The 14,636-nt window shown below is 42.7% G+C and overlaps 1 protein-coding gene across 7 annotated transcripts in view; it reads left to right on the forward strand.

The window, feature by feature from the left end:
* The window catches only part of GNAO1 (G protein subunit alpha o1), a 271,207-nt gene that overhangs the window by 101,155 nt on the left and 155,416 nt on the right, over positions 1–14,636 (forward strand). Inside the window, exon 4 of one of the 7 annotated variants that reach the window (XM_065416742.1) lies at positions 2,194–2,215. The exons of 5 other annotated variants lie outside the window; for them this stretch is intronic. In XM_065416742.1, coding sequence (XP_065272814.1) covers positions 2,194–2,215 — 22 coding nt within the window. Of the gene's footprint in view, positions 1–2,193; positions 2,216–8,684; positions 8,705–14,636 lie in introns of all 7 variants that reach the window. One more of the 7 variants, XM_065416743.1, reaches the window with a different exon arrangement.

A 14,636-nucleotide genomic window follows, 5' to 3' on the forward strand; every position in this document is an offset into this window, starting at 1 on the left:
TTTGCTAAAATCTATGCACGGGGGGGGGAAATCATTCTCCATGTCTGATAAATAGTCTGTGACAGATGGCTTTAAATATAAAATTTAATTTTTTTATGCATGAAATCCTAATTCTCTGAGGTTAAACCCATTCCACTTAGGCTCTGGCTTTACCAACTAATGGAGGATCTCAGTAATCAGGACTATGACTAATGAAAAATTGCTGCCTGAAACCTTTGTATAGCATTAAAGGTTATGTCAGTTCCTGTTCCTGCAGAGAAGGTGCCAACTATTCCCGTGGAGAATTCCTGTTACACCAAGGGGACTTGAGGACCACCCCTCATGTTCTCCCTGCCTCACAGAAACAGTGTCGTGGTGACCAGAAGCTGAGGTTTGCTTGGATTGTTGCTAACTCCGCTCCCCTTGCTATTCTGGGCCAAATTTTTAAAGACTGCCTCTAAACTGCAGAGACTCAGTCCCCCCCACACAAAATCACAGTTTGAACACACAATCTGAATGGTGGGTGTACAGAAATGCGGAGGCAGGGGTGAAGCCGTGGGCTTGGGATTCTTTGTTTTCGGTGCATGCCCCACTTTTCATTGAGCTAATAGCCAAATCTTGGCAGCCCTTACTTAGCCAAAAACCCCTTTGACTTCTAAGGATCAGGTCCTATAGAAATAGGGTTTGAACAATGCCTCTCCCACCTTAAGGTAACTGGAAAGGCTCCCGTTGACGTCTCTGGGAATTAGATCAGGCCCATAAATAATAAAATATTCTTTGAACATGAGGACACCCCGCAATGTACCAGTGACAGCCCTGTAATTTTGTACATATCTTCATTATACACAAGTCAATGAACAGACATTTTTTAAAACAATGCCTCTGACACGCAGCGTGTGTATGTCCCATCACGGGATTTTGGAAATAAGCAACAGGCATGTGAGTTTAGAACCTGAGAAGCAATGGGTTACTGCAAAGCGTGATCTGGCATAATACCAGCTCTTGGATCCAGCTTCGAGAAAATCTTGTTTTTAAGCCAATTAGACTCATAAACTTTAAGGCCAGAAGGGACCATCATGATCATCTAATCTCATCTCCTGCACATCACAGGCCACAGAACCTCACCCAGCCACTCCCATAATAGACCCATAACCTCTGGCTGAGTTACTGAAGTCCACACATCATGATTTAAAGACTTGAAGTTACAGAGAATCCACTATTTATTCTAGTTCATACTGGCAAGTTACCTCTGCCCCATGCTCCAGAGGAAGGTGAAAATTAGCCCATATTAGAAATAAGTATTACAAATCAATGCTTGTTCCACTTCCTGCACTATCTATGGGATCTTACACTAAGTGGTGAAACTTTTGGCCCATGATTTTTATCTTGACAATGTCACTTTCAGAGATACATGCAAAAGATTGAAGTGTATCAGACTTCTTTCCCCCTTCAATTATTTTCATCATAATCATAAAAAGAACCCACTCAGAATCAAAAGTGTATAGAATTAGAATAATGCAGTTAATAAAAAAAATTGGGGGGTGGTTTCTAGTCAAATGGAAGAATCCCAAGGATAGGTTCTCAGGAGTCCGCTATTGGTGAAGAGCAGAAAAAGGGTGAAGTCATTTCATGTGAAGAAGCTACCAATGTCCCATAGGCCTTCAGGTATTTCTACTTCCTTTCTGGATGTTGTGGTCTTGGTGGGAATTCTGAGAATTGCTCCATACTAGCTCCAGGAGAGAGGTCTCAAGTTTATTTTGAAGTCTGTTGCAGAGAGAAAGACGATCTGCCGTTGGCTGGGCACCTGCCAAAGGCTTTTAGCCTAGAGGATATTGATAGGCTGTCTAAGATCAAATAATCAGGCTGGAGTCCATTCTCACTGATCTGGTTCACTCGGGGTGGCTGGATTGACTTCCCTCGAGTTACTCCTGATTTACACAGGTGTAAGTGAGATCAGAATAAGGGCCTTGTGGTCAGACAGCAGCTTATCTGTTTATTAATAAAAAGCACAAGATCAAGGAGAAACATGGTCTGGGATATTTCATAACAGATCCTTACATTTTCTGTTAGCTGATTTTCATAATATTTCTTCATTCTCCCTGATCTGGCTATTGTAGAAACCAGTTCTCCTGCCCTTTGCTTACCATTTGTTCCTTTCTCTTAGCCACCCCTTGCAAAAATTATTGGTATAATAATTTATTTTGATCTTGCAAGAAAGAGAAATATTATACAGTTTGTTTTCCTGCATTTATTAGTGCATGGATGCTGCAGACAGAGGGTTTGGTGCCATTAAATAGGCAATTTTACCTACACAATGTATCCCTTTAAAGCAATGCTTTTCCATTTTAAATCATTCCATAACAGGGCAGGTTAAAATGCGGTTCTTTTAGGGTGATATTCACTACTACGTGCAAGACCTATGCCGTCCAGTTAGGTCACAAGAAGCAGTGGATATGTCTTGTGGTGGCCCTCTGCACCAGAGTGAATTTCACCTGGGGTTCTTTAGAGATGAAAACTTGACATATACAAATTTTCAGCCCCAAAGAACTTATTTCATTTATAAAGTGTGACTGAGATGAATGATCTTGGGTTTTGTTGTTGATGTAAGACTCATTGATGGTTTCAGAGATACAAGATCACTTGTTCATATTCACCCCTGCCACTTCCATTAGGCTAAATATTAAGCCTCAAAGAAGAATCATAACTGAATCCCTTAGCTTTTGTCAGTCAAAGTCAGAAGATGAATATAGTAAGTGCTATACCAGACCAGAGATCCATTTATTAGCAGCCTGTCTCTGAAAAGATTAATGCCAGATGCTTCAGTAGAAAGGGTACCAACAGCATAAGGTACTCTAATTATGTACAATACCTTGCTAGGGAAATTTCATCCTGACCCCAAATGGTGATCAATGTTTGCCCTGAAGCAAGAGGATGAAGGGCTCTTGTGATGTTATTTTAATTATCTTAGCTGCAGATGCTGTTCTTATTTATATGCATCAAATTTATTTTTAAAGTTACTAGAGGCCAAACAGAAGAGTCCATTGGCAGGAAGAATTTTCTTTTATAGATTCTCCAGAGTCGCCTCATCAGTAGTTCATTATTACTACTAGTAGTAGTTGGAAGTGCATGCTGTCAGAGTTACGTGTGAAAAAAAGCCAAAAATGGCAGAGAACTTAAAAATTGGACATAAATGACTGAATTCCAGTGATGATTGAACCTGGTGAATGGTGGCAGCTGGGACAAATAATCCACCATCTGTGCACTCTCCCTCATACAACCAATGAGATTGTTACATGCAAATTAGCTGTAGAGTAAGGCTGGTGATTGGTTAAGTTACACTGGTCTAGGACTGTTGACACGGCATAGATACAGCCTTTACTTTAGCTGGAAACCCAAGCTGTTGCACAGGTGTAATTTGTAAAGTCAAAATGGCTGAGAACTTAAAAATTGGACCGGACCAGACCATGAAACCTGGTGATATTCTAAACAAAAAGAGCTCTCCACATGCCTGCAGCTGTTTCCATCACTTCACACTGACTCAGACGTTCTAGGCTTCAGAGTGACAATCCTAGAATCTTACTATATAGATTGGGGATATTGATGGCCAGATTCTGGCCTTGGTCACGTGTGTGTGACAGTTGATTTCAGAGAGTGTGCATGAGTGTAACTGGGGGCTAAATTTCTGCTCAAATACCCGTACTTGGCCCAGAAGGAACATGTGTGTATTTCTCGTCATTACCTTTCTAACTGGATTCATGGCAGGAAAGCTAAGTAAAGTTCAGGCCATAAAATGTAGGCCTACAGGTTAGACAGCCCTTCAAAGTGCCAGCGTCTCTAAAAAACGCTCCTTCTCTTTAACTCATCCTTTTAATCACACTGATCAGTGTAGTCATGTAGGGGAACCTGAAGTCTAAAGTTAGTAATTTAAAGAAAAAACAAATCAATGCAAGTGTTTGGATCGACCATAATTATGGGCAGATGATTGGTTTTCAGCTCTTGCTTTGGGAGAGAGACAAGTGGGTGAAGTCTAAGGTTAAAAATCTGAGCTATTGGTCATGAAAAATACCTTGCAGTATAGGTCAGTGCTGCCCTCAGAATACGTTTGAAGTATGCTTCCATTCAGTAGAAACTCTACATTTGTATTCACGTTGAGAGAATCTGGATGAGTTTATAAATTTTAGTGACCCAAACTCACAGGCATGCATAGCCATACATGCACTCTCACAAGGTTGAGGTAATTCTTTCTGTGTTTTGATTTCCTCTTCTTTATTGGTATTTTCACAAAAAAGGAGTGCAGGCTAAAATAGGTTTGTATTGGCACAATGGACTGTAAATCGTCATCAGAGTTCTCATAGGATGGTGTATAAAATGCATATTTACATAGTCTAAGCCTATAAGTGTGCACTGTGAGCTAAGTGACTTCTTTACAATGCAGGTTATTGACCAAATATCTGGAGATGCTACAGTCTAATCTGTCCATACATATTTAAACATTCTTTAAATGCATGGTATTGCCCAGTTAGCCTTTGGCTTATCTGACTCCCTAAGAGGCTGTTGTTTAAGCAAGTGTTTTTAATGCCCATGAAATGAAGCGGTCTGTGTATTGAAATTCCCTCAAAGGTCATTACTGTACATGTAGAACAGCCAGTTTTAAAAGTTGAAAGCCCACATTCTCTCTCTCTCTCATATATACACACACACACCCCCCTACCTATTAAGTTATGGCAGCATAGCTATGATGGCTAAGAGTATGACCAAAAAAAAAAAAAAATCATACTCCCAAACTGACACTGCTATGCCAGCAAACCCCTCAGTGTAGAGACATCTATACAAACCGAAGAGTGCTTCCGTCAGCTTAGCTAACGTTGTTTGGGGGAGGTGGCAGAGCTATGCCGGGAGAAAAACTCCTTCTGTTGGCATATGCTGCATCTACACTAGGAGGCTATGCCGGCATAGATATACCAGCATAGGGTCTGTGACATAGGGCTGTTCTCCAGTTACTGGGGGATCGATGCACGGCGATCGATCCATCGGGGGTCGATTTAGCCGGTCTAGTGAAGACCTGCTAAATCGACCGCTGATCACTCTCCCGTCGACTTCGGTACTTCACTGGAATGAGAAGTATAAGGTAAGTCAATGGGAGAGTTTCTCCCGTCAACCCAGCATGGTGTAGATACAGCAATAAGTCGACCTAAGGTAGGTCAATTCCAGCTACATTATTCATGAGGCTGGAGTTGCGTAAAACTTAGGTCAACTTAGCCCCGTAGTGTAGACCTGCCCATACACGTGGGCTATATCACAAGTGACAGGACCATAACACATATTATCACTTGGCAGCTTTTCACTTTTTATGTTGCAGTCATTTGAGTTAAGCAAGTACAAAAAAAAAAAAAAAAGAGCATCTCATATGTGATTCTGAAAGGAATAAAGAATTGCTCCTGGTCTTGCATCTTCCATACCAAGTTCCAACCCCTTGTGAAAGAAAGAATGAGTTAGGAACCTCAGCATGGAAATCTTCTGGCTGGTAGTTTCCCAGCAAAAGCATTAGCACCTGCCAATTACTAGCAGGATTATATTTTGTTAAATCTCTCCATCCTCAGAATTGTAGGAGCTGTATTAATATATAATATCCCACTCTGCCTCTGGAGGGGAATGATTTTCTAGGTCAGTCTGGTACCAGTCAGCTCTGAGCACTCCTTGGCACAGCCATAATAGCTGAGCAGATTTGTGAAAGAATTGTGGGTTTTATGATAAAAACATGAAATTTGATATGTAAAAACATGAGTCTTAGGGCATGACCCAATCAAGATTTTCAGATATGGGGCTATGGCCAAGTCATGCCATGTTGACTGTAGCAGCCATTTTAAATTCTGAATGCATTTTTTCTACTGATGTTTTTCGGATACCGATTGTTTATGGTATTAAACCATCCCAGTGGGGTTTTGTGTTTGTACATTTAGATTCCTATTGTCTTAGGAGTCCCAAAAACTAAAGCAATGAAGTGTGACGGGTTGAGGTTATAGAAAAATAGTGAAAATTAACATGCTCGGTAGTGTGTTGCCAGAGAGTAGTTACTAAAATATTGATTATACAGAAAAAATAAATAAGTTTACAAGCATCTATTCATGAACAGAAAGTCACATTTCTCTAATAATGATAATTCAGATTGATCGATGCATAACAGGATATTGATGTGTCTCAAAAAGATGGAAAAGGCCGCTTACATAAACATGCAGCCTAAAATGAATGAAGAAACAAGAAGGACATTCCCAGTCTTCAGTATATTGAAACATCTCATTCCCCACATTTTTCAAGGAGGAGAGCTGCAGTTTGGTCTTGGAGGTCTCCTTCACAGAAGGTCTGCTGAACAAGGGGACTTTATTTCACTTGATAAGCTCTGTTAGTGGCTTGGTTTTATCTTGCAATCTCTCTGTTACAAACATGCCATACTGCTTCTGCCCAGTCTTCTCAATGTCCCTAACAGAGACAATCACAGCAGGGCCTACAAATGTCTTTGGTGTCCAGTTTAACTAAGTCTACACTCTCTTCTGAGAAGGGGTTGCTCGTGTCTTCTATGACCTCAACAGGTGCCTTGACATGCCATGCAAAAGAAGGCTGGACACCTTTTACCTGCTCGTGGTGCTTTGTGTTAGACCCTTTTCTGGTGGTTCCTTTCTCTGCTGTGGCTTCAAATTCTCCTGTCAACCTGGCCACTTCTGGTCCCGCTGTCATCCGGTGCTTAGGGTCCTCTGGCCTTTGTGTTACTCCAGCAGCTCCACCATCCATTTTGATTGTAGCATCGTTTTGCTCATGAGCTTGGTAAAGCTCAATTGCAGAGAAAACGTGCTACGTCGTGCAAACTGTAAAGTTCTCCTTTAGGGACTCTCTAGCTGTGTCTGGAAGCATTGTGTGAAGACTTTACCATATCGTGGAGGTGAGTAGGCACCCAATGAACAGCTCCCATTGGCCAGGAACGGCGAACCGCAGCCACTGGGAGCGGCTGTACCCGCGGACACTCCAGGTAAACAAAGTGTATCACGGCCCATCAGGGGCTTGCCCTGAACAAGCCACGAACCAAGTTTGGGAACCACGGATCTAACGCAAAGAACCAGGGTGACAGCTTTCTGCGGCATTCAATGTAGAGAGCAAAGCGTGCCTATGGATTGACAACACATTGGGGTCAATACAAGGAGCTCTGGATGAAGTGTGATATGCCAGAAGTGGAACAATGGGTTTTCTAGTCACATCATGACAATATCCATGAGGGCCTCATCTTCCCTGAGACCTTGCATATACTGTCTGTATGCATTTTGGAGCAAGATATACAGAGTACTAGCAGTTGGGCACACCTAGTTCATGTGACATGAGATGCTTTCATGAAGGAATAAGTCATTCCTGGAGAGGCCACTTTGGCCTCAACAATGGCTTCCGTCCATCCACAGTCTTCTAGTCAATCTCCAATCAGCTTTAGACTTGCCATCTCCAGATGAAGACCACCCAGCATAAGGACAATTTTTTCCTCTCCATAACCAGCAGGTATCAGCTGTATCTGTTTGGTTATAGTGAAAAGGGGCAGACCCACAGTGGGTTTAGGTGGTGTACAGCATTCCTTATCACATCTGTGGCATGGTGAATCATTGCCAGAGACTTGGAATCATCTGGAAAGAGGGGAAGAAGCACAGTAAGGGCTGGGGCAAAATCTGGCACTGGCTGTTTGCCGTCATGGTAAGCTGGCCATGGAATGTCTTGATCTCCATTAAAGGTATTCAGATTTGCTGCTTGCCTTACTTGTTCAAGCCCTCTGCATTCTTCTTGCAGGGCTTAGGTAATCAGTTGGCAGTCAGTCTTGATTTCAGCATTTGCAGCAGGGATGGTTTTCTTCAAGATCAATAGAGGGACAATTGTGTAAGACTCAGGAAGTGATGACAGTCTTCTTCACTGATGCTGCAGTCTCTCAGTCCTGGGTGGGAATTCCATGGACAGCTCCCTCCACTTGAGTACTGAATCGTGAGAAAGTGGAAGGAGTCTGTTGCTATAGTAGAGATGGGCTTGTGGTCTCTGTTGTCTATGGACGCAGTAGCAAACAGATCATCACAAAGCTTTAGAGGACAGACTATATTCTCATGTTCAAAGTGTTGGCATGCACTGTTTGCCATGCTGGTAGAGATGGCCAACACTGTCATAGGAGATGGACAATCCAAGTTTCAAGAAGTTATCTACTAGCTCAGTTTTTCATGTCTGTGCATGAAGCCTCAAACCAGCACAGATTGGTAAAAGCATGTCTCAAGCTTTGTTGTAGTACAAACTTTTTGTGCCTTCACGGCATTGGATGTTACTTTAGCATAACTGTTGCAGTACAACAGCAAGGGTAGCTGTATTAATGGACACTTGTTCTGACTGTATTTTAATGTTCGGACCATCCAATATCACAGACATCAGTGCCAATAGTGATTCCGGCATCCTGGGTCCGATGATCCAGTATACTGTGTTTTCATTTGAAACACGTGCCTTCAAATAATTTTTGCTTTTTGGGACAGGTGACATGCTTCTTCGTCACAGTCTTCCTCACATGCTTTTTGGAGGACATGTCCAATATCCTGGTTAAAGCCAAAGACCACATCGGGTCCTTCTTTGTGTGCTTGAGGATCTGGAATGTGTCAAAGTATACAGGATTTTAGTTCAGTGCTGTGAATGCACCCAGCCAGTGTCACTTCCAGATAGTCTAGTGCAGCTGTATATAGCCTTGGGAGATCTGCTAGTTCAAAGACTGGAGCCACATCTTCAGTCTTGTCTCTTCAGTGTATGCTATCAGTTCAGCAAAGGCAATCCCATGCAACATCTTCTCCATGTTGGTTTGCTCAGTATTCTTGTCCCTGACTTTGTTAGAGAGAGACACCAAACATCTTGCATGATACTTTGCCTCTTGGGCCACTAAGTCCCCTGCACTTAGTTTTGCAAGCAAGCTCTGGTCTTGCAGCTGAAGTGCACACTTGTGGACTCGACGATCAATGCTGAAGGTAGAAGCTTCATGGAAGCCTTCTGACAGTAGGTTCATGTCACAAATAAAGCATGCTGCTTTTTCTGGGGGGGCCTTTGTGTTGCTCAGTTAAACATGCATATTTCCTCTGCAATTCATCTGGGTTAATCCACAACTTTCTCAGGGTTTTTTTTCCCCTCAGCCCTTCTAAGTGTGGTAACGTTAAAACTTGATATAGCAGGATTTGTGCCAACATCCATTGTTCTTGGTCAGAGTCTTTTCAATACCATCACTATCATCTAATCTACACAGGTCTATTTGTATGGGAAGTGCCTTCAGCTTATGAAAGTGTCTGACATTGTTTGATAGCCAGATCCAACATGCGCTCTTTTTGATTCTGCTGGATTAATCAACTGCACCTGTGTCTTCCTGACAAAACACACACTTGCCCCAGTCAGTGGAGGAATAGGATGTCTCCACTGCTGGGCTATCTTGATTATCACTTCAAAAGTTTTTTTTCTCTTACTTAATTGGCCTCTCAGACTTGGTAAGACAACTCCCACCTGTTCATGCTCTCTGTATGTGTGTATATATATCTCCTCAATATATGTTTCACTCTATATGCATCCGAAGAAGTGGGTTGTAGCCCACGAAAGCTTATGCTCTAATAAATTTGTTAGTCTCTAAGGTGCCACAAGTACTCCTGTTATTACTGCTGGATCTGGCTCTCGAATAAACATGTATCTTTCTGATATGTTAGAAGCTCTAGTAACAGCCAATAGTAATCTGATATCTTTTGCTGCTGTGAACAGTTAATATTACCCATTCACCAAGCAGCTTTCACACCATCAAAGTAGCATCTGAAAGAAAAGAGAAATGTGATTCAATTCTGCCAAGACTACACTGACAATCCAAATTAGTACAGAATGTGTCCTTACACCAAACCTCAAATTACAGACCAAATTACAGACCTCAAAGTCGCAATACTCCAACAAAAAAACTTCAAAAACAGACTCCAACGAGAAACTGCAGAATTTGAATTAATTTGCAAACTGGATACCATTAAATTAGGCTTGAATAAAGACTGGGAGTGGATGGGTCATTATACAAAATAAAAACTATTTCCCCATGCTAATTTTTTCCCCTACTGTTACTCACACCTTCTTGTCAACTGTTGGAAATGGGCCACCCTGATTATCACTACAAAAGGTTTTTTTTCCTCCTGCTGATATTAGCCCACCTTAATTGATTACTCTCGTTATAGTTGGTATGGCAATACCCATTTTTTCATGTTCTCTGTGTATATATATCTTCCTACTGTATTTTCCACTGCATGCATCCGATGAAGTGGGTTTTAGCCCACGAAAGCTTATGCCCAAATACATTTGTTAGTCTCTAAGGTGCCACAAGGACTCCTCGTTCTTTTTGCTGATACAGACTAATACGGCCGCTATTCTGAAACCTGACACCAAGTTAAATGTCTACAAAACGCTCACTTAGGCCTCCATACTTATAGTCACACCTGTCTGCTTAGGTGCAACTCGGACACTCCCTCATGAAATGACCTTTAAATTTGACGCTATAAGTAGAAAGAAATCTACCTTCGTTTAACTAATACACTTGGGAGCCACAAGACAGGAATGTCGCAAGAAAAGCAACTGACAACGGTGAAAGAATGTGTTAAATAAAGCCAGTCACTCCCAGTTTTAACATAGACCTTCCTTGCACCTTTTCTGGCACCTCAGCATGTTCATGACACCATTATTTACACACCAGATAAACACGTGTGCAGGGCTTTAATGGGTGTCTAACAGCGCCTTACACACCCTATTTAGTTTGGTGCTGTGAGTATGCAGGACAGTTTTACTGGGTGGAAAATTTAAGCTTTAAGGGGTGAAATCACGTAAATCCAATGAGTTTATTTAAAACTCAACTATACCAAGGCCCAGACAGCACTGTTATACCCTCCTACATGACGTGGAACGTTTTGGAAAGATGCCGCTTCGTGTTCCATAGCAGGGCTTTATAGAAACCATAAAAGAGACAATCCTTGAAATAATCCATCCCACATTTTACATGGAACTTGTTGCTCGCTGGCTCAGGACATTTGGGGATTTTGTTTAATTTCTGGCTGATGAGGGGTCATGCTATGTGTATCCAGTTGCTCTTTATTTTATTATCGAGGGCTTAGTATATTAAAAAGGCTTTCAGTAACTTGGGACAGAATCTAGATCTGATAGACAGTGAAGCTAGCCTGCAAGTCATGTGACTTTCAAGTTAATCACAGACAGCTATGACACTTTCTCTTGCCAGTATTTATTCAATAGAATGAGACCTGGACCTCAGCGAGACCTCCAGTTTTGCTGCGTGTAGTGGAGAATACAGACAGGACCTGCCACCCCTCTCTATGGTAGATTTATCATAAGAACATCAACCATTATATTCTGTTGTAGCTAAAAGGAATTTCCACCATGGTGAGTGTCATGGCGACACATTACCTAGGGCTGCTGTCACAGGATATCCATCTGGCACTCAGCAATTTTAGGGACAGGTGCCCCATACTAAATTAAATAGGCTGATAAGTCTTTATGTCCGTGGCTAAGCCACACCTCCCTTTCTCACCTTCCCACCCCCTCTTCCTGGAAAACCTGATACGATGAGGTATGTTTCCATAACCATCATTCACATTTTTGAGCAGCAGAGGGAAATCAAAAAAATGCAGTGAGTTTCTCAGGGAAAAAGAAAAAGGCGCTTGTTATGTTCTCAGTCTGTCTTGTTGCTATGGGAGATGGTTGGCTCATTCAGGGACTCTGGCTGAGATGGCCAATGCATTTGGTTTAAAAACCTCACAAAAAAAGGGAGTGAGGGAACGAGAGCAATTGAGAGAGAACTGATGGTGAATACTGGAGAATGGAAATACGTTCTGCGTGTACAGTGTACGCTCCAAATGCCCCATTACAAATGCAGCAAGAATCTCTGAAGTGGAAAGGTGCTTGATACACATTAGGTTAATGCTTTTTCTTCTTCTGTCCTCCCCCATGCTGTCCCTCCCCCAGTCCCCTGCAAAGTGCTGATACTGAGGGAAATCTCTCTCAGGAAAAAAGAACAACAAAACAGGGATCAAATCCATGCCTTGCCCAGCAAAAGAGCATTTAAACCTCCATTTGTGCAGTGTAAAAATGCTCCTGTAAAAAGAGAAGTCAGGACGCTAGGCATTGGAAACCACCTCCTCAGGACAGTTCTGTAAATCATGCAAGGAGGTCAGATTTCAATGGCCAATGAGAAGTGAGAACCACAGGGCTGAAAGCCCTCAGCGGTGAGTGGCTTTAGGCCATGGGGTTATTCCAGCTCAGCTCAGGGGATCTTCATGGCAGTTGCTTTGTTGAGGACACAGGTTCTCCTGGTCTTTGTTGCTCTGCACAGCTGCAGTCAGAGCTCATTCTCATAGGCTGCACGGACGTATTTCCTTGATATATTCTTTTATCCTTTCCCTCTACCCGGCACTATCCAGCTGTCACTCAAAAGCTGTCCAAATAAGCTGCTGAATTTCCTTTGGATCTCAGCAGCCTCTTGCACAGACCAACCTAAAAAACCACAACTTTCTAAAATACAAGGTTGCTCCATTATTGATTCATCAGTCCGTCTTCTTCCCGAACGTCCGTTCCCCAGAGCACTTCTGTGTGTCCGCGTCATGAATTCTAAGAGGAATGCATTCAAAGCAGCCCCCAGAGCCTGTGCACAGATAGTCATTACCATCCTTAATGTGTTACAAGAACTAAGTTGAGTCTAAAGTCAGTTTATTCACACCCTGGTCTGATGCGCTTGGCCCCATTCCCTATCAGGAGGGCCATATGAGAAAGGCTCAGTGACACGTTTGTAGAGGAAAGAAAGCATGAAAGTCCAGAGAGCTGGGGGGAACAGGTGGCTCGGTGAAGTCTGGGTTGGCTTTAGCAAACCAGGTTCATACGCAGCGATACCTCCCAGTAGCAGAACAGATCATCATTCACTGAATAAAGGGTAGGGAACTGTCCTTTGAGAGCTGAAGGGGCGGCTGTTCCCATAGATTATTGGGTGTGGAATTCAGGAAGCACAATAGAGCTAAAGAGAAATAGCCATTTCAGTCTCTATTCGAAAGGAGAGCAGCTGGGAAAGTCTCTGGGCCCAATCCTCAGCTAGTGTAAATTGGCATACTCACAGTGACTTGAGAGGAGCTACTGTTGATTCACACCCGCAGAGGACTGGCCCTCCGTGGTTCAGTCCTGGCTGTTTAGATGATGAGGCGGGACATGAAGTGGTATAGTCTCCAACACAAGAGGAAAGAGGGCTCTGCCCAGCCCATATAGACACATTTCACATCAATTAATATTTAAAACCAACTGGCTGACACTAAGTGTGCTTAGAATTGTTGGCACTGAAAGAAATAATAAATGGAAAGTGTAGCGCAGACGTGCTCTGGATTTGTTTATGAGTAATAGCTCTGGAGTTTATTATTTTATTGCCACGATTGAATAAAATGGGTAGGGTTAGGACTTCATGAACTCTTTGCATGGAATCCCAACTGCACCCAAGATCAAAATGATGAACCTCAGCCTATGAAAGCTCTGCAAGCTTTGGGTTCACACGGCCTGATCCCCACACCTCCTCTGAGTAGGCAAGTTTCAGGCCCTGCAGAGGAATGGGGAGTGACCACACAGCACTCCTCTGAAGATCAGGGGATCCACCAAGAGAGGGCAAGCCTTTGTGGCCCTCAAGTCATCTCAGGGCGAGCACGGGACAAAACCTGAAGGAAAGAGAGGGATAGGTGAGTGGGTGTCCCGTGTGGGGGAGATGGATGGAATAGGGTGTTTCATGTTTATAGAACCCAAACCTCAACCGGAAAAAGGTAGTTCATAGTCAATGCTCACAGAGCAAACTCTGCTGGGCTCAACTCCATAGCACATCCAGCAGCAATATCCAGGATATAGCACATTTCATCTGGGACTCAGTATTGGAATTGTTTCTGGGTCAGTGTTTAAAATCAGAGAACATTCGGATTAAATAGCTGTGCCATTAGCTAGCATGTGCATGGGAATACGTGAATTAATCACAGCAACGTGCTGGGTAACAAATGTCACCAAGGGATGGAATAAGGCATTTATTGATGAAAGGCAGCCCTCTGGACTATCCAATCAAATGGTGGCTTTGCTAAGGCAATACAAACTATTAAAAGTCAATTGTATGTTCATACTAAAATTAAAATGATAAATGGACCAAACTCAGTTACACGGGTGTAAAGCTGGAATGATTCCAGTGTAGTCAAGAGAGTTACTCCAGTTTTCCACCAGTGTGAGAGAGAGCAAAATTTGGCCCATTATTTTTACATAAAGCCTTAACCTGTGCCCCTTGAACTCATTAAAAAACTCATTGCACTGAGTAGTGCAGGATGGGACCATAATGTCTGTGGATCAGTTGCATTGGCACCTCACTGGTGTACAGGCGTGCACAACAGATCAAAATCTACAGCCCCAAGAGTAGCACAGGAGCTTACTAATGCAGCCCATTACTTCAGCAGGATTCTGCACGGGGGTAATGGTTCATGCTAGCAAATCCTATTGCAGGATTAGGACCTAAGTGAGTGAGAGTAGTAGGAACCCAGCACCGCTCAAAATCAGGCAGTAAGATTCCTACGGATAAAACCCCA

This window comes from Emys orbicularis, chromosome 14, assembly GCF_028017835.1.
Source record: "Emys orbicularis isolate rEmyOrb1 chromosome 14, rEmyOrb1.hap1, whole genome shotgun sequence".
Classification (NCBI taxonomy): Eukaryota; Metazoa; Chordata; order Testudines; family Emydidae; genus Emys; species Emys orbicularis.